Genomic DNA, 24,248 nt, shown 5'->3' with positions numbered 1-24,248 from the left:
TAAATCAGTCGATTTTTAAAAAGAGTAAAAAGACCAGATGAACTCTGGCCCTAAACATCATCTCCGGGCACTGCTTTCTAACCATGTATGGAAACCATGCGTGGAATCGTGCAGAACCCTAAGTGGGCACACATAGCTCTGTGAGCTGGAAGGAAGCTGCCTGCTATCCACTGTCCCCACTCAACACTTCTGCAGCTGTCACCTCCAAACTTGTCAACTGTTTTCAAGTCTGTAGTTACCAAGTTAAGCTCTGACTTTTAAATTTTTATTGACGCAACACTGGCTTACAAGGCTGTAGTTTTAGGGGTACAGTTTTTCAGGTCTGTCTGATATATGTGTCATCACACCATGCCCACCACTGAAGTGTCAGTACCATCGACGCCCTCCCCAAAGTCTCTTGTGTCTAAATTTCTTAAATCCATAAAGTGTATCAGGGACACAACTATCCCATGTAACTTAATATCCCCCGAGGTGACACCACATCACATATAGGACACAATAACTGAAATCTGCTGGTGTCATGAAATCCCAGATACAGCGAAAATGAAAAGTTAGTGTGCTACATGCTTTCCAGTAAGGCAGGAAAGTTGATACTGTGAGCTTTTGTGCCCATGAAAAATAGCCAAGCTCCCCAAAGACCAGATGCTTAGCAGGAAAGTTACAGCTCTCGAGGCTTCTTCACATGCAGCGAGTAAGGGTGTTTCTGCGCATGGCCTTGCCCCTGCTCAGCCGCTCTGGAAGGGCACCTCAGTCTGCATCCACTGGAAAGCCAGGAGTCTCCATGTGGCCCACTGTGTCTTCATCCTGGTGGCCTGGGGGTGGGAGGTGACATGCTCTGTGTGACTTCTGAAACAGCCCTGTCTCTCCATCTCCTGCCCCACACGCCCTCCATGAGGACAGAGGGAGATCTTACTGCATCAGATGGTGAAGGCAGGGTGGGAGGGACAGCAGAACACTGTCCTAATCCCCTGTGAGGGGCTAGGAATTGAAGAAGGGACATGTTTGCTGAGCACTTAAAGTGTCAGGTGGCACTGTGGATAAAAACTCAATTTGATTCCCTGGCATTGCATGGGCCAGAGTGATACTCTGGTTCTCATAAATAAGTATCAATAAATCTTTTTTCAAAATATGATGTGTCATGCTTGGCTCCCTTTCTCCAGAGTGTGGGGCTGCAAAGATGAGAGTCACCGCAGCATATCCCTAGCTTCTTAAGACCCAGTCAAGGGCTGAGTGAGTGAGCATCTTCTGCTTCTCATGGGTTTTGAAGAAGGCTCACAGAAAGTTCTGAGCTGTGGTAGATGCCACAAAAGTTCTGCAAAAGACTTGCATGCCTGAGGCTCTGAGGTGCTGGATTCAATCCCTGGCATGGCCATAAGCCAGAGTTGAGCAGGGCTGTGGTAAAAACAAACAAACAAAAAACTGCAACTTTCCACAGGGAAATGCATAGTAGCTTCTAGCAAAAATTATGATCCAGAACCAGAAAGCAGAAAAAAAGAAATGAGCAAAGTCTTAAAAAGCAGCCTGTTACTCTCAACAAGCATCAAACAGTTCGGAACAGCCTTTGAGCTTCTATGTGACAGCCTCACAGAGTTTGATTGACCCAGCCCCTCCTCACTGCAGATCTTTAAAGAAAACCCAAGTCTGCTATGGTGCCTCACCAGGAAGGGCCCCCTGGGCTGGGGCTGAGAACCTGATGCTGGGGAAGAGCAGTGCCAGCTCCCGGCAGGCATCCTCTGTGTCCCGGCTCCCGTGGACGGCGTTGAAGGGCAGCTCTGTGCCATACTGGGCCCGGAGGCTGCAGATGAGACAGTGATCTGACAGGAACAGGAAGGGACTTTTCTGCGGGGGCCACGGTGGGGGGGGGGGGTGAGCACCCTACATTGCTTCCAGCACCTTCCTCTGAGAGACACCAAGGACAGCAGCCAACACGACAGTGCTCTGGGCACACTGCAGTGTCCCCACATGCTTGATCTCACCCTGCCTGTGTCACACTCTTGTGATGGAGATCCTCACACAGCTCCATCTGGAAGGTGCACCACTGGCAAGAGTCGCCATGTTTGTGACTCCCACTACCAGGGGCCAGCACCCTCACAGTACTTACTTCATTCAGGCAGAGCTAGAGATCACACTGGGGGCCGGGAGGTGGTGCACCTGGTAGAGCATGCACATGACCAGGCACAAGGGCCAGGGTTCAAGTCCCAGCCCCAAACTGCAGAGGGGAGGCATCACAGGTGCTGGAGCAATGCTGTGTCTTTCCTCTCTCCCTCTCTAGCTGCCCCCTCTTCCCTCTCAATTTCTGTCTCTTATCAGAAAGAAGGGAGGGAGGAAGAAAGGAGTGGCCTGGTAGTGGTGGCACACATTACAGTGTGCAAGGACCTGGGTTCAAGTTCCCGGTCTCCACACATGGGGGAGCTTCACAAGTAGTGAAGCAGTGCTGCATGTGTTCCTCACCCTCTGTCTCCCCCTTTCTCTCAATTTTTATATATATCCAAAACAAGTAAAATTAAAAATTGTTCTGAACGAGAGACAGAAAGAAAGGGAAGGTGAGAGGAAGGAAGGGAAAAAAGAAGGCTGCCAAGAACACTGGAGTCACTGTGCAGGCATCAAGTCCTAGTAACAAGCCTGGTGGTAATAAAAAAAAGAATGATCCCACTGACACCACACAGGTCCAGCCACTTGTGGGACTTCCTGTGAGCTGGCACTCTCCCAATGCTCATCTAACCCTCCCAGTGTCTGCATCTGAGACAAGGCCTCACTGACTCACTGGGGCAGATGAGTAAGAGGCACTTGGAGGACCACCTACTGCAAATCACATGGTGGTCGATGAGCAGGGGGTGGGATGTTATTGATCTGTTTGTTTATTGCAGTGCCTGGTGGCCAGGCTTCCGAACTTCAAGTAACGACACTGGTTCTACTTGCTTCACCAGTTTTCCAGCTCCACCCATGTCACCTGATCTTTATTGGACTTACAGCCATGATGCCAATTCTACACACTCTCTCCCCCCTCCCATTTTTAAAATGAGGAAACTACAGTGCAGAGATTAAAACATGGGCTAAAGTGATAACAGATTAGCAAAAAGAGAAAAGAAGAACTCTGAAGTCTTAATCATGACCATGCTAGAAGTTCACCCCCATTTTACAGATGAGCAAACTGAGGCTCAGAGAAGAAACTTGCCTGCTGACAGATGGCCTAAGATCTGAGCCTGGGACGTCTTCACCAGCCCTAGCAGCCTCCTGTGTCAACTCAGTGTCTTGTTAGTCTCCATCATAGTGGCTGGGCCTCTTGGTTTGCATGAGAATACAGTGAGCCTGGCCTTAGCAGCCCCGGGCTAAGTGCGAACAAGGCTGAGGAGCACATAGGCCAGGCTGCCTCGTACAGCATGCGGAACAGGGTGCTCAGACACTGAGGCCTTGGGGCCCCCAGAGGAGTAAGGGGGAGGGCTTGTTTCTGCAGCACAGGTTCCTGGGCCCCCATCCCAAGCCTCTGTATTTGCTGTGTCTGTGTTAGTGTCCTGGAACACTAGGGGGGGTCGCTAGTTGCAGAGAGGGGAGTAAGGACTGGACTGAGACAAGTGCAGAGGAAGGAAGGAGACAGGAGGGACTGAGGTAAGAAGTGGATGCTAGATCAGTATACAGCCTAGAGCAGGCATGGAGAGCCACCGTCACCCACAGCTCTGGGCTGTGTTGAGCAGGGTCTTTGGCAGCCTGAAACTTCGGACTAGAGACAGGTGAAGGGACCACAGCACCTGACCTCACCTGTCAGGCTGTTCCCTCCTTGCTACACAGGGGTCATAAGGACCCATGAGGCTCCGCCAGGCAGCAGCTACATCCTCTGTGCCCTCAGGCCTCGTGAGCACCAGGAGGTGACTCTGGCCGCTGCACATGTGCTGCACCAGCTTCTCAAATGCTTCCTAGATGGGAAGGAAACAGTGATTCAGGATTGGGGGTGAAGGCCAGCAGGCCCCAGCAAGAAGGCTCCTCATGACCACCCCCCCACCCAGAGGCAGAAAGGTGAGACTGCTGCCTCAGGGGACAGCAGGAAATTACGTAGGAGCACTCAAAAGACCACTAGTATGCAACCCACACAGTGACTGGATGCTGGGAGTAGGGAGGGGGGGATAACACTGAGATTCATGTCTACTGCAATGCCTTGTGACCCTCCTCACTTCAAATACCAGCACTCTAGTGTCCTTTATTTTCCAATTTTCCAGCTCTTCCCCATGTCACCTGGTCTGTTTGACTGACAGTCGTGATGCCCATTCTACACACACGCACACACACACACACACTGTCTCAGCTGAGATGTGAGCTATGATGCTATGATCCAAGAGCTACATTGACCAGTCAGTCCTCTCTCCCAAGTAGGCGAACCACAAGAGATACAGATGAAGAGGGGCTGATATCTGATTACTGTAAAAAATGGCGACTAATCCCTAGCACTGCAAAAACGGTATCATCTGTTTTCCATCTACACCATGCCTCGGCCTCACGTGAGCTTAATGTGCAGCTTGGCGATACAAGAATCCGGCATGAAGCCCAGCCAGTCTATCTTGGCGTTATTCTAGATCGCACTCTGTCATTTCACGAACATCTCATAAAAACTGCAGCAAAGGTGGGCGCGAGGAATAACATCATTGCAAGACTGGCCAGCTCCTCATGGGGCGCGAGCGCTTCCACACTACGATCATCATCTCTGGCATTATGCTATTCCACTGCAGAATACTGTGCCCCAGTATGGTTCCGTAGCCCCCATGTCCACTTGGTCGATTCCAAATTATATTCCTCCATGAGGATAATTTCTGGAACCATCCGTTCCACCCCGGTTCCATGGCTGCCAGTTCTTAGCAACATCGCCCCGCCAGATAGTCGTCAGGATGCGGCATCATCTAAGTTCATTTCCCACGTCTACGCTCAACCGGACCTGCCAATATACGCGGATATCTTCACCCACCTGTCCAATGCTTGACGTCTCGTCACCCAATCTGGTCCCCTATGCCTACACTGAACTTCTCTGTTCCAGACTCTTGGAAACAGAGTTGGCAGTCAACTGAGGTAAAGAACAAACACCTCATCACAGACCCCTGCAAGCGTCAACCCGGCTTTGACCTAGCACGTTATGATTGGGCCCTCCTCAATCGCTATCGAACAGGCCATGGCCCGTGCGCCGCTATGTTCCATCGCTGGGGAGCCAGAGACGACCCGAACTGCCCCTGCGGCTCCAGACAGACTATGACCCACATAGTCAACGACTGCCACCTCTCCAGATTCAAAGGAGGTCTCGAAACTTTACATCAGGCTCAACCTGATGCTGTTGACTGGCTACGGAAGAAGGGCAAACGCTAGAAGAAGGGGCTGGGTCTACCTCCTCAACAGCAGACCTCCAAGCAAAATGCTCACAACAGGTGGCTCCAGAGAGCCCTTCTGCCTTCATCCTTCTCCCCAAGACCTTCTTGTTCAACTCTTCCTACAGTTCTGGGAGCTGTGGAGTATCCATCCAAGACATTCCTTCTTTTGTCATTTAAGCTCCAATCCAAATCTCTTCCTTAAAACCCAGGAACATTGGCCTGCTCCAGTCAGTAGTCAGTACTCTGAGAGCAAATCTGTGGCCCCCTGGTGGATGGAATCCATGTCCATCCTAATACTCTGACACCCTTCTGTTCACAGGCTGCTGGAGAAAGAGGCTACAGGAGAGCACCGCGGGCAGGGAAGCTGACCTCTCCAGCCTGGTGCTGGTAGAAGAGCCGCATCTCGGCTTCAGTCATGGTTCTCTCTTCGTGTGTTAGGATGTCAAACCCAGCTTCCTGGATCTGTAGAGTGCATGACAAAGACTTTTTCTGAGAGGGCAAAGCAAACCCAAATCCACATTTCTTTTGATTTGCAAAAGTGAACGATAAAAGAATAAACGGGCAACATTCCAATCCATGGAGATCCGTCCTCCCCATGGTGCCTGTCCAGGTGACATTTCAGTGTTTTCACTTTCTTAAATGAGATTTTAATTAAAACTCTTTAGTGTCACCCAAGTCTCAGATCCCAAATATTTTCATCTTTGTGGCACTTTTGAAACACTCCTGAGGAAAGTAGAGGGTAGATGCCCATGTAGGCGCATATTTAACACCTCTTTCTTCTCTTTGAACTAAGTGATGCGTGACATACATATCCTACCCCTTTCCCTACTTCACTGTAAAAAAATATATAAATCAGTAAGTGGTGAAGGGTAGCGTGGAGTTCATACCTTTTTCCTTATTGTCTTCTTTTTTTTAGTAGTTATTTGTTTACTCATTTATTTTAGCTGGAGATAGAAATTGAGAAGGGAGGAGGAGACAGAGAAAAAGAGAGACACCCACAGCACTGCTTTACCACTTGTGAAGCTTCCCCACCCACCCCTGCAGATGGCAACCATGGACTTGAACCTGGGTCCTTTCCCACTGTTAATGTGTGTGCTCAATCATGTGTGCCACCACCCAATCCCTTCCTTATTATCTACAGTTGATGAAGGGTGACAGGAAATTCACTGAACCTGAGCACCAGGGAGTGGCCAAGTACTGGGATGAGAGAAACAGAGGTGACTCTACTTAACTAGTTAAAATCCAACCTGATCAGGGATAAAGAATAGGAAAGCTTTCAAGGGAGGGGATGGGATATGGAGTTCTGGTGGTGGGAATTGTGTGGAAATGTGTGTGTGTGTGTGTGTGTGTATATATATATATATATATATTCCCTTTTTGTTGCCCTTGTTGAGAAATGTGCCCCTCTTATCCTATAGTCTTGTCAATATTTCCATTTTATAAATAAATAAATTTTTTAAAATCCAACCTGATCACCACACTATGAGACCTCTAGGCTTGATTTAGAGGCACAAAAAAGGTAGAACCTGACCCCCAGAGAGCATTCAAACCACCCCCCCCAAAAAAAAAAGACAAATATTCTGTCCTGTTGTAAGGGATTATAAATTCTTTTGTTTTTCTGTGAATTCAGGGAGAAGGATATTTTCAGGGTCATCCATTCACTCATCAATGAGAACTGAAGGAGGGAAGGCATGTGGTGATGCTGGGGACCTCATGCTTGAGACCAACCCTTTATCCACTGCATACCTCCTGGGCTGCAATTATTAATTAATCACTTTCTAGCATGAGCTTTCCCTTTTCCCCCAATCAAGGAATAAACCTTTTGTTTCGTAGTTTCTTTTGTGTGTTAACTTGCCACCTCACAGACTGGACTGAACCACTGTTGACAATGGAAGCCTCCTTTTCCCTCTGCAGGACACCACAGTAGGATGTCCACCCAAGGATGCATGTTAAGTGGCCTCTCACCTTGAGGATAATCTCCTCAGCCTTCCCATGGGCCACGGCGTCTGGTTTCACGATCGCCAGGGTGCAGGCCTTCTCCAAGGATGCTGCGGGGGGGGGGGGGGGGGGGTGTTTGCTGTTGTCAGGGCTCCCAGCCATGCCCGCAACCTAGGGGGCCATACAGGTCTGCAGGGGCCAGGAGCTCTCTCATCTGTGCCTTGTCTTGGGCTCTATCTCCAGACCTCAAACCTGGCTACAAAGCACAGGGACATGCAGGGGACAGGAACGGTCTTGGTGGGGACATGGGGGCAGCAAGATGGAAGGACAAGACTCAGGACCAGAGGCAGCCTGGGCCTGGAGTAGGGGGGCAAGCTGGAGCAGGGGTGAAAGAGGGACAAGGACAAGAGCCAAGGGAGGAAGGTGCCCAGATGGAGGTGAACAACAAGAAAGGCCTGGGCACTGCAGAAGCCAGAGGAGAAAAGGGTCTCAGAAATGGTCAAATATGTATAAATATAGGTAGTTGTAGAAATAATAGCCCATGGCTCTGACCTGGGGAGAACCTCTGCAATTTCCAGTGGAGGTAAAGGGACACAGAAATCTGGTAGTAAGAATGGTGGGGAATTATACCCCTGTTACCTTGTAATTTTATAAATCAATATTAAATCACTAATAAAAATTTTAAATGAACAAAGAAATAGGGACAAGGAAGAAGACCACAATGTGAAATACGGACTGGCAATGGTATATTTCACCAAAGCAAAGGATTCTTGGGAAGGAGGGAGAAAGAGAAGCGAAAGAGAACTTTGGGGACCAGGTGGTGGCACAGCTGGTTGAGAGCATATGTTACCATGCTCAAGGACCTGGGTTCAAACCCCCAGCCCCCACCTGTAGGGGAAAGCTTTAGGAGTGGTGAAGCAATGCTGCCGGTGTCTATTTCCCTCTACCTCCCCCCTTCCTCATGATTTCTGGCTGGCTCTATCCAATAAAGATAACAGAAAGAAAAGAAGGAAGGAAGGAAAGGAAGGAAGAACTTTGGGGTCCTGATGCATAATGAAAATTGTACCTATGTGTCAGTGCACTGTAAATCATCAACCCCCAATAAAAAAATTTAAAAAAGGAAGACACTGCTCCTATCACCCAACTTTACAGAAGGGACATGGCCCCAGACAGGCATAGCTCAGAGAGGGTGCCAAGAGACACCATGCTGCACCCTGTGGAGCAGAGGACACAGGAGGCCAGAGACTGAACTTAGGACCTCATGCCTGAGAGTCTAGGGCCTTATCCCATGTGCCACCTCCCAGGCTGCAAGACTGCTGATCTTTTCACACTTATAGGTCCTCATGTGGAGGAAAGTATACACTCTACTGGGTGAGCTAGCTCCTGAACCAAGAACATAAGTTTGTTTGTTTATTTATTTATTTATTGTTATCTCTGGTACTTTACTGCTCTGGGCTGACTTTTTCAGAGAGACACTGAGAAGCAGGGCGAGGAGGGCCATAGCACTAAAGCTTCCTTCAATATTGTGGAGGCTGGGCTTGAATCTAGGTCACACACATGGAAAAGCAGTGCACTGTCCAGGTGAGCTATTTCCCTCACCTTCATGTGTGTTTTGAGGTTTTTTTAAAGTTTTTCTTTTATTTCTTATACTTACTTATTTTCCTTTTTGTTGCTCTTGTTGTTTTTCTTATTGTTGTAGTTATTATTGTTTTTGTTATTGATGTTGTTGTTGGATAGGACAGAGAGAAATGGAGAGAGGAGGGGGAGACAGAGAGGGCGAGAGAAATATAGACACCTGCAGACCTGCTTCACCACCTGTAAAGCGACTGACTCCCCTGCAGGTGGGGAGCCAGGGGCTTGAACCGGGATCCTTACGTGGGTCTTTGCGCTTTTTGTCACGTGCGCTTAACCCACTGCACCACCGCCTGACTCCCTTTCATGTGTGTTTTGAAAACACCAGACCCCATCTGTCTGCTTTGCCTGGCACTCACCCACATGCTCATCTTCACTGTCATCTTTTCCATGGGGAAAGCATTCCTCTTCTTTACAAAGAGCCTGATCTGTAATCTAGTGCAAAGTGGTCAGGGAAACAGGGAGGTGTTAGTCCATTTAAATGACCGTGGAAGCCTGCATAGACCAAAACAGTGGCTCAGCATGCTCAGTGGAAAAGTGGAATGGGCATGGAGAGGTTCAATCTTGGGATCCTTTCAAGACTCTGTTGTTGGGGGAAGGAGTGGGGGCGGGGGTGAGGAAGTGGAAAAGAAGGTAGTCAAGTGGTGGTGCATCTGGTAAAGTGCACATAGTATGAAGTGCAAGGACCTGTGCAAAGATCCCAGTTCAAGTCCCTGGCTCCCCACCTGCAGGGGGGTCGCTTCATAAGTGGTGAAGCAGGTCTGCAGATGTCTGTCTTTCTCTCCCCCTATCTCCCCTACCCTCTCAAATTTCTCTCTGTCCTATCCAATAAAATGGAAAAAATATGGCCACCAGGAGCAGTGGATTAGTAATGCTGGATGATAAACCTGGAGGCAAAGAGAGCGAGGAGACCACCTAGGTTGATCTGAAGTTGTCGATTCTGCCTGTTTTTTTTTTTTTAGAGATTTTTTAAAAAATATTTATTTCCTTTTTGTTGCCCTTGTTTTTATTGTTGGTATATTTATTATTGTTGTTATTGTTATTGATGTCATCATTGTTGGATAGGACAGAGAGAAATGGAGAGAGGAGAGAAAGACGGGGAGAGAAAGACAGACACCTGCAGACCTGCTTCACCGCCTGTGAAGTGACTCCCCTGCAGGTTGGGAGCCAGGGGGCTCAAACTGGGATCCTTACACTGGTCCTTGCACTTTGCACCACCTGCACTTAATCTGCTGCACTACCGCCTAACTCCCGGATTCTGCCTGTTTTTTTTATTATTTTTTTTAATGTTTATTTTTCCTTTTGTTGCCCTTGTTTTTCATTGTTGTTGTAGTTATTATTGTTGTTGTTATTGATGTCGTTGTTGTTAGGACAGAGAAATGGAGCGAGGAAGGGGAGACAGAGACGGGGAGAGAAAGACAGACACCTGCAGACCTGCTTCACCACCTGTGAAGCGACTCCCCTGCAGGTGGGGAGCCAAGGGCTCAAACTAGGATCCTTAAGCCAGTCCTTGCGCTTTGCGCCACGTGCGCTTAACCCGCTGCACGCCCGACTCTTGCCTGTTTTTATAAGCATCGATTAGCAAGTGAAGAAAAGGAAAGATGAGAAAGAGAACTGGCAGGAAGCAAAGGAAGAACTGAAATGCACTGATTTGCTCTCCAGTTCAGCAAAGTAGTAAAGAGACAGATCACCTCCCCACGCCTGAAGCTCTTGAAATGTAGGCATATGTGGTTCAGGAGGTGGCACAGTGGGTAAGCTGATGGACTTTCAGTCATAAGGTTCAGAGTTCAATCCCTGGCAGTGCATGTACCAGAATGTCCCTGTCTCTGTCCTGTCTCTCTGTCTCTCTCTCTCTCTCTCTCTCTCTCTCTCTCTCTCTGTGTGTATGTGTGTGTTACCATAAAAAGGACTTGTCAACCTCTCAAGCTATGTGGATCCTGTTTCTCCTGGTAATGACAAAGCTCAACTGCTAGATGAAGAAAATGACCATTTGGGGTTTCAGGGTAAACCTTCAGGTCTGTCAGCTGATAAGGTGGCACCAAGGAGCTTCCCCCTCAACCAGACTCTTCTCCCCCTAACTTGATCTGTGTCTTTAATTCTGAATTCATCCTCAGGGTTTCACAATCCCCCACTTAGGGGTGGAAGTAGGGAGAGGAATGGAAATGAGTAGAAGAAGTTAGTGTCCTGATTGAAGGAGAAGCAGAATCACATAGAAAAAGAGAAACACAGAAAGGAGAAACATAGAAAATAAATACGCCATAAATAACCATCATATGTGTGTGTGTGTGTGTGTGTGTGTGTGTGTGTGTGTGTGTGTATGTGTCTTCAAAGGCCTGGGAAGTGGCACAGTGAATAAGGTGCTAGACTCTCAAGCCTGAGTTCCTGAGTACTATCCCTGGCGCTGCATGTGCCAGAGTGATGCTCTGCTTCTCTTTTTAAAATAATACATAAGATTTAATGGTAGGGAGTTGGTAGGTAGTATAGCGGGTTAAGCGCAGGTGGCGCAAAGCACAAGGACCGGCATAAGGATCCCAGTTTGAGCCCCTGGCTCTCCACCTGCAGGGGAGTCGCTTCACAGGTGGTAAAGCAGGTCTGCAGGTGTCTGTCTTTTTCTCCCCCTCTGTCTTCCCTTCCTCTCTTCATTTCTCTTTGTCCTATCCAACAATGACGACATCAATAACAACAACAACAATAATAACTACAACCATAAAATAAGGGCAACAAAAGGGAATAAATAAATAAATATTAAATAAAAAAAATAATAGTAAATCAATAATAATAATTTAATCTCATATATTCTTATTATGTTTTTTAAATATTTATATATTCTGTTATAAAATAATATATGTATGTTGTTATATAAATTAATAAGTAAATCTTAGAGAGAAGACTTCAAAATGCATACATGTCCTAGTGGACACTGTCCCCTCCCCTAAGTCCTGGGGGGCATGATCCCAGGGCTGGGGATTTCTGGGAGTTTCCCTGGCAGCCTCAGGAGATGGGCTGGGAGTGGTGAGTGAGCACAGAGCAGTGCCTGGCTTACCACTCTGCGTTCTTGGCCTCCAGCCAGCACCTTCCTCTCAGCCTCCAGCTGGTCCAGGATGGTCTTCTGCAGCAGTGGGGCATCAGCCCCTCTCACCACAGCCACCAGCTCTCCCCCCTGGAATACAGAACACAGGCACTGAGCAGCCAGGGGAATGCCTTGGGGCTGATGTCCATCTTCTTTTTTGTTGTTGTTTGTTTTTCCCACCAGGTTACTTATCACTGGGGCTTGATGCCTGCATGATACCACTGTTCCAAGTAGCCATTGTTTTCTGGTGGAGAGAAAATGATAGAGAAAGAAAGAGAGAAACAAAGAGAAGAAGAGACACCTGCAGCACTGCTCCATCACTTGTGAAACTTCCCCCCTGCAAGTGGGAAATGGGGACTTGAACCAGGGTCCTTGAGCATGATAACACGTGTGCTCTACTGGGAGAGCCAGCACTTGGTCTCATCTTTCTCAGGAGGCAGTGAGGAGTGGTCAAGAGCCTGTGTTGACAATCATGGCTCACTGCTTCCAGCTACTTCTCCCCTTCCCCATATCTCCCACCCTTGTCTCTGTCTCTGTCTCTCTCTCTCTCTATATATATATATATATTATTGGATAGATGCAGAGAAATTGTGAGGGGAGAGGGAGGCAGAGAAAGAAAGATACACCTGAAGACCTGTTTCACCACTCCTGAAGCTTTCCTCCCTTCAGCTGGGGACTAGGGGCTTGAACCTGGGTCCTTGAGCACTGTAACGTGTGCACTTAACCAGGTGTAACACCACCCGGGCCCCACCAGCTACTTCTCTACACTCCACACCACGTCCTTCCTTTCAAACTCTCCTTCAGGTCCACACGTCTTAGTTAATTGGGGAACAAGACACACTACCTTGTGAGTAGCTGAATGTGGGTGACACGTAGCTTATTCAATCTTCAAACACTCTATGAGGGGCATGGCACCCAAAGGCTCACATGCCTTCCCAAACATGGAACTGAGGATCTGTCCTCGGCATTCCCTCCCATGCTGGTCTCTCTGTAGACCTGCCTTCCTGTCCAGTTTTATATTCAAGAAAGGTGAGTGTCTTCCCCATGAACAGGATCCTGAAGGTTCTAACCTGCTGTGGACTGGAGTACTTAACATTCAGTACTACGGGGACCATACTGCAGTTCACAGAGCACAGCAGCCCCTGGTTTCCTGTAGCCAGCCAGTTAGGAGGCAACAGAGCTCAGAGTAACCCAGTGACAGACAGGTCCTCAGGCCAGTCCTAGTAGGTGGGGACATCTGTCCTGAGCCACAAGCAAAGAGCAGAGGAGGAGGCAGCATCACTGCTTTAGACAATGAGACCTTTGGAGTGCCAGAAGAATGGGGGCCAGTGAGGTGTCCAGATGCCAGGGGATGCCACCTGACAGTAGGTCTGTACCTGCGTACCACTCACCGCATAGAAAAGGAAGGTAGGCTCACACCTGCCACGGTATTTTTCTAGGATATCCAGACGATCTGCCTCCGCCTGGAGAAGACAATGGTTAGAGGGCTGGGTGCAGCGGGCAGGGGCAGACAGTAGGGGAATGAATACACAGGACAACCCACATGCTCACCCACATACAATCCACTCCATCACACCTACACCTAGCAGGGGAGACAGCATAGTGGTTCTGCAAAAAAGATTCTTCTGCCTGAGGTTCTGAGGCCCCTGAGGCCCCAGGTACAATCACCAGCGCTGCCACCAGTCAGAAATGAGCAGTGCTCTGGTTAAAATAAGAAGAAAAGGCGAAAGAAGGATAAGAAGGAGTGGTCTGGGAGATAGCACAGTAGATAAAGGACTAGACTCTCAAGCATGAGGTCCTAAGTTTGATCCCCAGCAGCACATGTACCGCAGTGATATCTGGTTCTTTCTCTCTCCCCCTATCTTTCTCATTAATAAATGAATAAAATCTTTAAAAAAATAAGAATGACAAGGAGAAGAAAATACATATGGGGCACGGAGATAGCATAATGGCTATGCAAAAGACTTTTTCATGCCAGAGGCTCTGAGGTCCTAGGTACAATTACTGGCACCACCATAATAAGCCAGAGCTAAGCAGTGCTCTTGTAAACAAAACAAACATCAAAAACAAAAGCCCTACTACTGACAGAGATCTTCTGAACTTGGGAGTTAAGTTGACAGGAAAGAGAGAAGACAGCATAGTGACAATGCAGAAATGACTTTCAAGTCTGAGGCTCTGAGGTCTCAGGTTCAATCTACAACACCACCATAAGCCAGAGCTGAGCAGGGCTCTGGTTAAAAAAATGAATGTCCGGAAATTGAGTGGTAGCACAGAGGGTTAAGCGCACATGGCACAAAGTGCAATAACTGGCATAGGATCCCAGTTCAAGCCTCTGGCTCCCCACCTTCGGGGAGGGGGGTCCACTTCACAAGCGGTGAAGCCGGTCTGCAGCTGTCTTTCTTCCCCCGTCTATATCTTCCCCTTCTCTCTCAATTTCTCTCTGTCCTCTCCAACAACAAGGACATTAATAACAACAATAATAACCACAACAATGATAAAAAAAAAAAAGGGCAACAAAAGGGAAAAAAAATGGAAAAGAAGAAGATAAAAGGCCCTGCACCATATCCCCTCCACATCTATACACAATATTACTCCCTTCACACACATTACACCCCTCCCACACCCACACATACCTACACTACAGCCCCCCACATAGCCCCCTACACACTACACCAACCTCCTCACACACAACACAGCACACCCTTGCACACATAAACACAGTATGATCTATAGCACACTCCCCCCCACACATACATCTCTGCTCACACATTCTCAACTGCACATAGTTACATGCCACACACACACATACACACACCTTACTGAAGCCCTGGTGTGCTCTCATGTGGCTCCTTCTAATGTCTTTTTAAAAAATTTTTTTTATTATCTTTATTTATTTATTGGATAGAGACAGCCAGAAATTGAGAGGGGAAGGAGGTGATAGAAAGGGAGAGAGACAGAGAGACACCTACAGCCCTGCTTCACCACTTGCAAAGCTGCCCTAGTTGTTATTGTTGTTGGATAGAACAGAGAGAAATGGGGGGGGGGGAGACAAAGAGGGGGAGAGAAAGATACCTGCAGACCTGCTTCACTGCTTGTGAAGCGACTCCCCTGCAGGTGAGGATCCAGGGGCTCAAACCCAGATCCTTAAGCCGGTCCTTGTGCTTTGCTGCCACGTGCACTTAACCCACTGCACTACTGCCGACCCCCTTCTAATGTCTCTTCATCACAGTCTTAACCTATGAACATGTTGGTAAAACTTGTTGACAGGAGACTTCTCCCAATAAGAAGATAAGGAGTAACAGTTCACTCCTGCTTCCATAGTGCAGCTACTCAGGCACTAGAGGCGGGGAATGAGTACCCATTCATTGGGGAAACTGACGATCCTTCCTAGCCGACTGAATCCACATGGATCCCAGTCACTTTCAAAGCCAGCAACAAGCAGCTCCTGACAGCTTTCAACCTGACGCTGTTGACTGGCTACGGAAGAAGGACAAACGCTAGAAGAAGAAGAAGAATGGGGGCTGCTCCTGCTATCACCTCAAGGGCCCCCGATGTTGCTCTCCTCAACCAGCAGTGCTGTGCCTGCACAAAAGGGTGCTGGTGGACTCCCCCCTCCCATACTCTCCACAAAAGTGTCCTGTTGACACCCAAGAGGAAGCCCAGTCAGGAGGTTAGAACTGGGAAGTTTTGTTTTTTTTTTCCTCCAGGGTTATTGCTGGGCTCGGTGCCTGCGCCATGAATCCACTGCTCCTGGAGGCCATTTTTTCCCCTTTTTGTTGCCCTTGTTATTGTAGCCTCGATGTGGTTATTATTATTGCCATTGCTGATGTCGTTTGTTGTTGGATAGGACAGAGAGAAATGGAGAGAGGAGGGGAAGACAGAGGGGGGAGAGAAAGATAGACACCTGCAGACCTGCTTCACCGCCTGTGAAGCGACTCCCTTGCAGGTGGGGAGCTGGGGGCTCGAACTGGGATCCTTACGACGGTCCTTGCGCTTTGCACCACATGCGCTTAACCCACTGTGCCACCGCCCGACCCCCAGAACTGGGAAGTTTTAACCTCAGGCCCACGAGCCCCTGTGCCCACTACCTGTGAACCACACACCTGAGCAGCTTAGCATGTGTTTCTCACATGCTTTTCTAGAACTGAACCCCATTTTCCTATATTAATCCAAGCAAATGTGTGCCAAAAACTCCCCTCTGTGGATCGGAGGCAGCAGTCAGGAAACGCTGGGCTCAGGAAACAAGCTCACAGTGCTCAGGATCCCAAGAGTAGGGACCTGTCAGGGTGGTGCGTAAGGCAGAAACCTCTATCTTTGGAGACACAAGGGGGCAACCTGGTCAAGATCTACCAACAGGCCCACAGCAGAAGGCTTCTAGCCACCTGACACAGGTAGCTGCTGTGCCCAGTTCCTATCTTGTCCCTCTGAGGGAGAATATTACCAGTGCGAAGTGCAGAAGGTCCAGGCCCATTTCTACCCTCATCTTCTGGAAGAGGCTCACCACGGGCTTGCAGGGGCCACACCAGCCTTGGTAGACATCGACAACTGTGGGGGACCAAGAAATAAGGACACTGGTGGGTACCAGCTCCCACAGTGTGCGGTGATTTTCTTTTCTTTTTTTTTTAATTAATTAATTAATTTATTCCCTTTTGTTGCCCTTGTTTATTATTGTTGTTATTGATGTCATCGTTGTTGGATAGGACAGAGAGAAATGGAGAGAGGAGGGGAAGACAGAGAGGGGGAGAGAAAGACAGACACCTGCAGACCTGCTTTACTGCCTGTGAAGTGACTCCCCTGCAGGTGGGGAGCCGGGGGCTCGAACCGGGATCCTTCCGCCAGTCCTTGTGATTTGCGCCACCTGCGCTTAACCCGCTGCGCTACCTACCACCCGACTCCCATGAGGTGATTTTCATACCCCCACTGGCTAAGCCCATCTCATCAGATCTAATGGTTACAGGGATTCATTAGCCCAGCAGAGCATGAACAAGCTTCTGGAAACAGTTATCTATTATTGTTATTGATGTCATTATTACTAATTCACTATAAACTATATTATTTTAGATTAATTAAGTCATTTCTGTGGGAGGAATGATGATTTATGGGACACCTGCCACATGGGAATAATTTCTCATCACCTGTGACAGGCCTCTGCAAAGCTCTCTCACCCCCAGCTTAAGTCCTTCTCTCCCATAATGCACCAGGACCTCAACACCCACTCTACCTCTCCCATTCCTCTCTTCCACCCCCATCCTTTATTATTTTTAATAATGAATCCATTATTTTAAATGTAAGTGTAATAAAATACAATTGATAAATTATTAATACATTAATGATTTATTGACTTTAATAATGATTAACATAACTTTTTAATAATAATAAAGTATTTAATACAATCCTTTATTATTTTTTAAAGCTTTATTTTATTTATTTTGTGAGGGACACATACATACACACACACCAGAGTCAAAGTTCTTTGGCATATGCAGTGTCAGAGATTGAACTTGGGACCTACCTCATGCTTACAAGCCCAAAGCTCCCCCACTGCATCACTTCCTGGATTACAGCACCGAGCTGGACAGTTCTAGTGGGAGAAGGTGGGCTTCTCAGGCCAGGGGCACCCCACACTGGACACTGTGCAGAATACTGGCAGTTTGGCCTGGCAGAAAGGGGCTGGGAAGGGACACGGGTGGCCAGGCACGAGGTAGGAAGCTCTGAGATGCTGGAGATTTACTGAACCCCAAAAGCTGGAGATTTACTGAACCTCTGTGCTTTGCTTTCTCTAATAAGAAGCCTTAGTGGGATGGGTATCATTATCCCACTGTAGAGAGGGGGAATCTCCAGGTGAAAGGGATAAAGGAGCCTGCCAAGGAAATATAGTCAGTACCCTACAGGAATGGAGCCATAGTTCTTATCATATTTACACCTTTTGTGGCCAGGGAGGTGGTACACAGAACTTTGGACTCTGAAGCATGGATCCTGAGTTCAGTTCCCGAATGTGCTAGAGTGATGCTCTGCTTGTCTCTCTTCTTTCTTCTTTCTTTCTTTCTTTCTTTCTTTCTTTCTTTCTTTCTTTCTTTCTTTCTTTCTTTCATCCATCCAAAAAAGTGGATGCTTAGCTATTTATGCCTCAGGTAGTTAGAATAAGTTTCTGTTCCTTAACACTAAACAACACAAGTGTGAAACACAGCTTGAAGCTGCTATCCAACCATACTGACTAATTTCCTGAACTGAACTTTATATATCTATATATATATATGTTAAATTCTAAATATATATATATATATTTAGTACTAATTTCCTGAACTGAACTTAATATATATATATATATATATATATGTATATGTTCATATACACACAATCACCTGCTTATTTTATTTGATCACCTGATGATGATGATTTCCTCTAACTCAAGGTTATAGGGAGATGTAGACCACTGCAGTCCTTCTCATCACAGTTCTCTATGTCTGTTAGCACTAGAGAAAGAGGGAGCTAAAAGATTATCTTAGATTACCTGTTAGTCCCTTAGAACTGAGCATTTCTTCCCAAAGCTCTTGGGTGCTGATGTTAACCTAACAGCAAAGAGAAATGAACACCAGGTTACTGAGGACATAGATGGGGAAATAATTGCTATAGCTCCTCCTTAGTCTTCTCCCCTCCCTCACTCCCTCCATCCCTTCTCTCGCTTAACGGGGGCATATACAGATCAATCTCTCCTCTTTATCCAGTCTGTGTTTCTCCTTTTCTCTCTTCTGGTCTCCATCCCAAGGAGTGGTCATGATGCTAAGAAAAATCACAGACAAAAAAAGGGGGGGCAGGCCGTAGTGCAGCTGGTGAAGCACACATGTTACCTGGGTTTAAGCCCCTGGTCTCCACCTACAGGGGTGGAAGCATCACAAGTGGTGAAGCAGTGCTGTAGGTGTCTTTCTCCCTAGCTCCTACTCCTCTCTCCATGTCTTCCTGTCTCTTATCAAATAAAAAAAAGGGGAAAAAAGAAAAAAAGTGTAGGCTGCAGAGTTGGCTCATTGGGTTGAGCATATATGTGCCTTGCCTTGTGTGAGGCTCTGGTGCAGTGGTGCTTCTCCTCTCATTAAAATTTAACAGCAGGAAATTTGTGGCTTTTATTTATTTATCTACTTTGAAGAATCTCTGTCTCTGTTTGAAGGAAAATGTCAGCCCAAGCATGGCCAAATAGCACATGTGTGAGGTTCCAGCTCTGGAAAAAAGTTACTTTAAAAATACATGCAATTTTTGTGTCCATAAACCATGTGTAAATAATATCATCCTGTGACATATTTTTGCAATGTGTGCTATCACTCAGTGTTAACTTTTTTTTTTTGGCATCACCAGGGCTTCGTCACTCTAGACTGATTTTTTCAGACAGACAGACAGACAGACAGACAGAACACAGCACTGAAACTTCCTCCAGTGAGGTGGTACCTGGGTTTGAACCAGGACATATGCAAGGAAAACAAATGTACTCTCCAGGGGAGCTATTACCTGACCTTTAACATTAATTTTCATACTTATATATACCTATACATATATATATATCCATTTTTACCTTTTCACATATTTTACTGAAATATAATTTATTTTAAAACTAGTAATTAAAACCAAACATAATTCTTTTATATTAGAACTGAAGAATTAACAGTCCGAGATTTGAGAAATGCTTATACCTATGTATCACCAATGTGGCAATACAGATCATGTCTGTTACCCTAAAAAGTTCCTTGGTGTCTCCTCTTGAACACTTACTATTATCACCTCAGGAAAATACTGACCTTCTTTCTGCCAGGATAGATTCACAGAGCCTATTATAAAACTACATCGAATTGAAGCTACACAGCATGTACTGTCCTCTTCGGGCTTCTCACACTCTGCACATTTGGGGGACTCGTCTCTGTGGCTGAGCATTAACAGTTTGTCCATTTTTATTCATAATAATGTTCCATCTGCTGATTCCACCTGACTCTATCTCAGTTCTTTTGATAGCTATGTGGGCTACATCCACTTTCAAGTTGTTATATGAATAAAGAGTCAAATTTTTTGAAACTTTTTTGTGTTCATATTTTCATTTCTTTTTTGTAAATAAATTCCGAGGAGTAGAACTGCTGGAACATAGGGTAACGGTAAGTTTTGTTTTGTAAGAAACTGCTGGTACTTTTCCTAAAGTGGTTGCACCATTTTAAACCTTGGTGATCATTCTAGCATCTGTGATGCAGGGACTGAACTGGGGACATTATCACATCTGCAAGTGTGATGCCTTACCCACTGTACCATCTATCAGATGCCCATGACCACATTTTTGTTTGGTTTGGTTCTTTTGTTTTTTGGCCTCTAGGGTTATTGCTGGGGCTTGGTGCCTGCACCATGAATCCACTACTCCTGGAGGCTATTTTTTTCCCCTTTTGTTGCCCTTGTTGTTTTATCATTGTTGTGGTTATTATTGTTGTTGTCATTGATGATGTTGTTGTTGGATAGAACAGAAAGAAATCGAGAGAAGAGGGGGAGAAAGACACCTGTAGACCTGCTTCACCGCCTGTGAAGTGACTCCTCCCCCCACGCGTGTGCTTAACCTGCTGCGCTACCACCCGACCCCCTTATGACCACATTTTGAGGAGTACAGCTTTCTAATGTCTTTTTAATTTTGTTGGGTTGAAATACCTGTCTCTTACCTAACCAGCAAATTCAGCAGGGGAAGGCCCTTTGCTGGTCAGCAGTAGGCTGCTAGGTTGCAAATACCGTCAGCGACAAGTGTGATTTGCTGGATGGAGATTTGGACACAAGAGAGGAGCACTAGGCTCTGCCACAGGAGAGCAAGCTGTGCAGCAGCCTGCAAGGTAGGGGTGGGGTGGGGGAGGTGAGGGGTTGAAAGCAGGAAGGACAGCAGGCACCACCACCACAAAGAATGCCATAGGGCTAAGTACAGGTGCTCTTCAGAAGAATGGAAAGGAGTGGAGGAGTACTGGGTTCAGAGGGTCTATAGTTTGTTTATTCCTGGTCATTTTCCTGTTAGTTTTTGCAGACTCTAGTCTCATTATTGGCAAAGATTCAGCATTCATAGTATCCTTGGGGACAAAACATGGGGAGGTGACTGTGCTAACTGAAAGAAATAAAGGTGAAGGGAGTCGGGCGGTAGCGCAGCGGGTTAAGCACACGTGACACAAAGCACAAGGACCGGCTTAAGGATCCCGGTTCGAGCCCCAGGCTCCCCACTTGTAGGGGAGTCGCTTCACAGGCGGTGAAGCAGGACTGCAGGTGTCTATCTTTCTCCTCCCCTCTCTGTCTTCCTCTCCTCTCTTTATTTCTCTCTGTCCTATCCAACAACAACGACATCAACAATAAATTCAACAATAAAACAAGGACAATAAAAGGGAATAAATAAATATAAAAAAATTAAAAAAAGAAATAAAGGTGAAAGACAACTACCAGATGATTCATATATGCAATATAGATAACTAAAAGCAAATAAACTTGCCCCAAGACAAGCAAACAAAAAAACTAGTAATCAGGGGCTTGGTGGTAGTACATCCAATTGAGTGCACATGTTCCCATGTTCAAAGACACAGGTTTAAGCTCCTTCTCTCCACCTGCAGGGAGAATACCTCATAAGCAGTAAAGCAAATCTCACTCCCTATCTCCCTCATCCCTCTCAATTTCTCTCTGCTTTATGAAATAAATAAATAAGCAAACAGCATTTTAAAAAGTGCTCAATGTCAGTAAATATGCTAAATAATAAATAAATAGATAAATAACTGGGGGGCTGGGTGGTGGTGCACCCAGTTAAGTGCACTCAGTACTATGCGTAAGTACTCTTGTTTGAACCCCACTCATCACCTGCAGCAGGGACGGGCTGTGAAGCAAGTCTGCAGGTCTCTCTCTCTCTCTCCATCTCTCTCTCTCCTTTCAATTTCTCCCTGTCCTATTAAATAAAATAGAAAAAGAAAGTGGCTGCAAGGAGTGATGGATTCATAACACAAGCACTAAGTCCCAGCGATAACCCTGAAGCCAAATAAAATAAAATAAAATAAAATAATAAATAGTAACGAAATTGCCTCTTAGACTCTAAGAAACTATGGTTGTTGTTGGGAGGGTGTAGAAGACTGGAAGATACTAAGACCTACATATATGTGACTACGAAGCTACACCACTGAAATCTTATGATCCTGTAAACCAACACTAAATCACTAATAGTCAAAAATTAACTGTACACCCATCCCTAGGGAAACAAGATGGGAGGGTACAATATTCAAAGTTTGAGGGGACTGTGACATCCTGCTGGTAAGCAAAGCATCACAGCGATGCATAATTCTCCACCCTCCCAGCTTCTCCACATCCCCGAAATCCTACCTGTAGGGCAACTTCCTTCTTCTTGCTGCCCATGATTCTGCAAAGACAATACTGTCACCGTTTTGGTCATGCAATGTGGGGCCCAGCTGCTGGTAGGTAAATCTGCTGCAGAAACAGTGTCCCCCGCCCGGCACAAGCCCCATCCCCACCACTTTTCGAGAGGAAGAGAGAGACAACGACATCTGCAGCCCAATTTCATCACTCGCGAAGCTTTCCTCTTGTGCAGGTGGGGCCTGGGGTTTTGAACCCAGGTCCTTGAGCATTTTAAATATGTGCGCTCAACCAAGTGCACCACCATCTGATCACCACTCCCGCCACTTTTTTTTTTTTAACTTGGAAGTGGAAGCCAGTAAAATCACAGGTGCAAAACGCAGGCCCCATGGGTAAGCGGAGCTAGCGGCCTAGAGGGTCCCTGGCGGCTTTGCAAACCCCTCCCCACCCGGAGCGGGCGAGGATTTCTGCTGCCCGTGAGTCTCGGGACACCCTTCTCCAGCGAACCTTCTTTTCCCGAGCGCCTCTGAGACCCGGCAGCCGTCGTCTTGGCAACACAACACAGAGACCAGGCCAAGCCCAAGTCACCACGCCTCCGACCCCTCCCCCACCCCCACGCCCACCGCTAGAAATAGTCCACCCCTTTCCGTCTGAATTGTGGGGATGCTCTCATTGGCTGACGTGGCTGTCAGTCTTCGTATCACTGCATTGTATCCAGTATCACTTCGTTCTCTTTTCCTTTCTCAGCCCCGCAAACCCTCGGTCCAGCTAGGTCCAGTGTGCATCCTTTCCTTGCCTGCTTCATGCTCACAGGGCAGAGGTGGCGCCACGATTTGAGCGATTAGAAGTTCCCCCTTTAAGACAGAGGATACAAAATGACACATTCAAAATTAGTCATGAATCGAACTGGAGGTAATTATGCTTAGTGAGGTAAGTAAGGAAGTGAAGGACAATTATTGGATGGTTTCATTCATATATGGAATATGGAGAATTAAAACACGTGAACTTGGGGGAGGGGGAAGCCCATATCTAAGACCTTGTGAGAGCTATCGTAGTTATTATTGGGGGGTGGGGACACAGAACTTGGTGGGTGTAGTGTGGAACTGTACTCTTATTATTGTAAATCACTATTAAATCACACACACACAAGCCATGAAAGTCAAGTGGACCAAATAGAAAGCAATTACAAACATGGTGTAACAAACAGTCTAGTTACAACAATTAAAAGACAGAAGTGGTCAGTAGATTTTAAAAAGTAGATGGCTGAGCTGGGGAGACAGCACACCGGTTATGCAAAAGACTTTCACGCCCAGTCCTCCAAGGTCCCATGTTCAATCCCCAGCACTACTATAAAGCAGAGCTGAGCAGTATTCCATTAAAAAAAAAAAGACAAACAAAACAAAAAAGCAACAAACCAAACCAAAACAAGAAAAAGAATGTGGTTTTGGGTGGAGGAGGTAGATATGGAGGGTAATATCACAGCCAGTAGAACATGGGACTTGCAGGGGAGAGGATCCCAGTTTTATCTGCGACAGTACCGGTAGCCAGAGCTGAGTGGTGCACTCGGCAAAAAACGAACAAAAAGAACAATAAAACATGTACCAAGTTGTCTGCATGCCATCCACTTTAATTATTAAGATATATTAGGTTAAAAAATGTTGAGAAAATAAGCTATGCCTAATGTTAATCAACAAAAAGTTAAAACAACTATATTAAATTATATAGTGCAGACTTTAGAACTTGGGAATTTATCAAGGATAGAAAATAATTTTTATAAGGATTTTTAAAAATATTTATTTATTCCCTTTTGTTGCCCTTGTTTTTTATTGTTGTAGTATTATTGTTGTTGTGGATCCCAGTCACTTTCAAAGCCAGCAACAAGCAGCTCCTGACAGCTTTCAACCTGACCTGTTGACTGG

The 24,248-nt window shown here is 46.6% G+C and overlaps 1 protein-coding gene across 4 annotated transcripts; it reads right to left on the bottom strand.

Annotated features, from left to right (window-relative positions):
* Positions 1 to 251: 251 nt before the first annotated feature.
* Positions 252 to 22,866, bottom strand: NME9 (NME/NM23 family member 9). 4 transcript variants are annotated; one of them, XM_060196777.1, is made up of 12 exons: positions 22,778 to 22,866; positions 22,339 to 22,375; positions 18,497 to 18,554; positions 16,427 to 16,530; positions 13,377 to 13,448; positions 11,959 to 12,075; positions 9,275 to 9,350; positions 7,311 to 7,393; positions 5,715 to 5,807; positions 3,757 to 3,911; positions 1,659 to 1,795; positions 252 to 812 (listed from the first exon to the last, which is right to left on the bottom strand). In XM_060196777.1, the coding sequence occupies exons 2-12, from the start codon at positions 22,369 to 22,371 to the stop codon at positions 748 to 750; spliced, it is 993 nt and encodes a 330-aa protein (XP_060052760.1). In that variant the 5' UTR covers positions 22,372 to 22,375; positions 22,778 to 22,866; the 3' UTR covers positions 252 to 747. The 4 variants fall into 4 exon arrangements, with proteins under 4 accessions (XP_060052760.1, XP_060052742.1, XP_060052747.1 ...); XM_060196759.1 differs by lacking the exon at positions 22,778 to 22,866 and adding an exon at positions 22,541 to 22,653; XM_060196764.1 differs by lacking the exons at positions 11,959 to 12,075; positions 22,778 to 22,866 and adding an exon at positions 22,541 to 22,656.
* Between the last annotated feature and the right edge of the window lie 1,382 nt (positions 22,867 to 24,248).

Source organism: Erinaceus europaeus, chromosome 1, assembly GCF_950295315.1.
Source record: "Erinaceus europaeus chromosome 1, mEriEur2.1, whole genome shotgun sequence".
NCBI classification, from domain to species: Eukaryota; Metazoa; Chordata; class Mammalia; order Eulipotyphla; family Erinaceidae; genus Erinaceus; species Erinaceus europaeus.
The sequence above is the reverse complement of the archived record's forward strand: the minus strand, read 5'-3'. Positions and strand labels throughout refer to the sequence as shown.

Bases quoted from the DNA above. Each gene is read 5' to 3' on its own strand.
- NME9 (XM_060196777.1), bottom strand. From the start codon at position 22,371: ATGGGCAGCAAGAAGAAGGAAGTTGCCCTACAG. The intron at 9,351-11,958 runs GTAAGCCAGGCA...ACTTTGCACTAG, and splicing joins GAGGCCAAGAACGCAGAGTG to ATTACAGATCAGGCTCTTTG. The intron at 7,394-9,274 runs GTGAGTGCCAGG...CCCCCCCCGCAG, and splicing joins CAGTGAAGATGAGCATGTGG to CATCCTTGGAGAAGGCCTGC.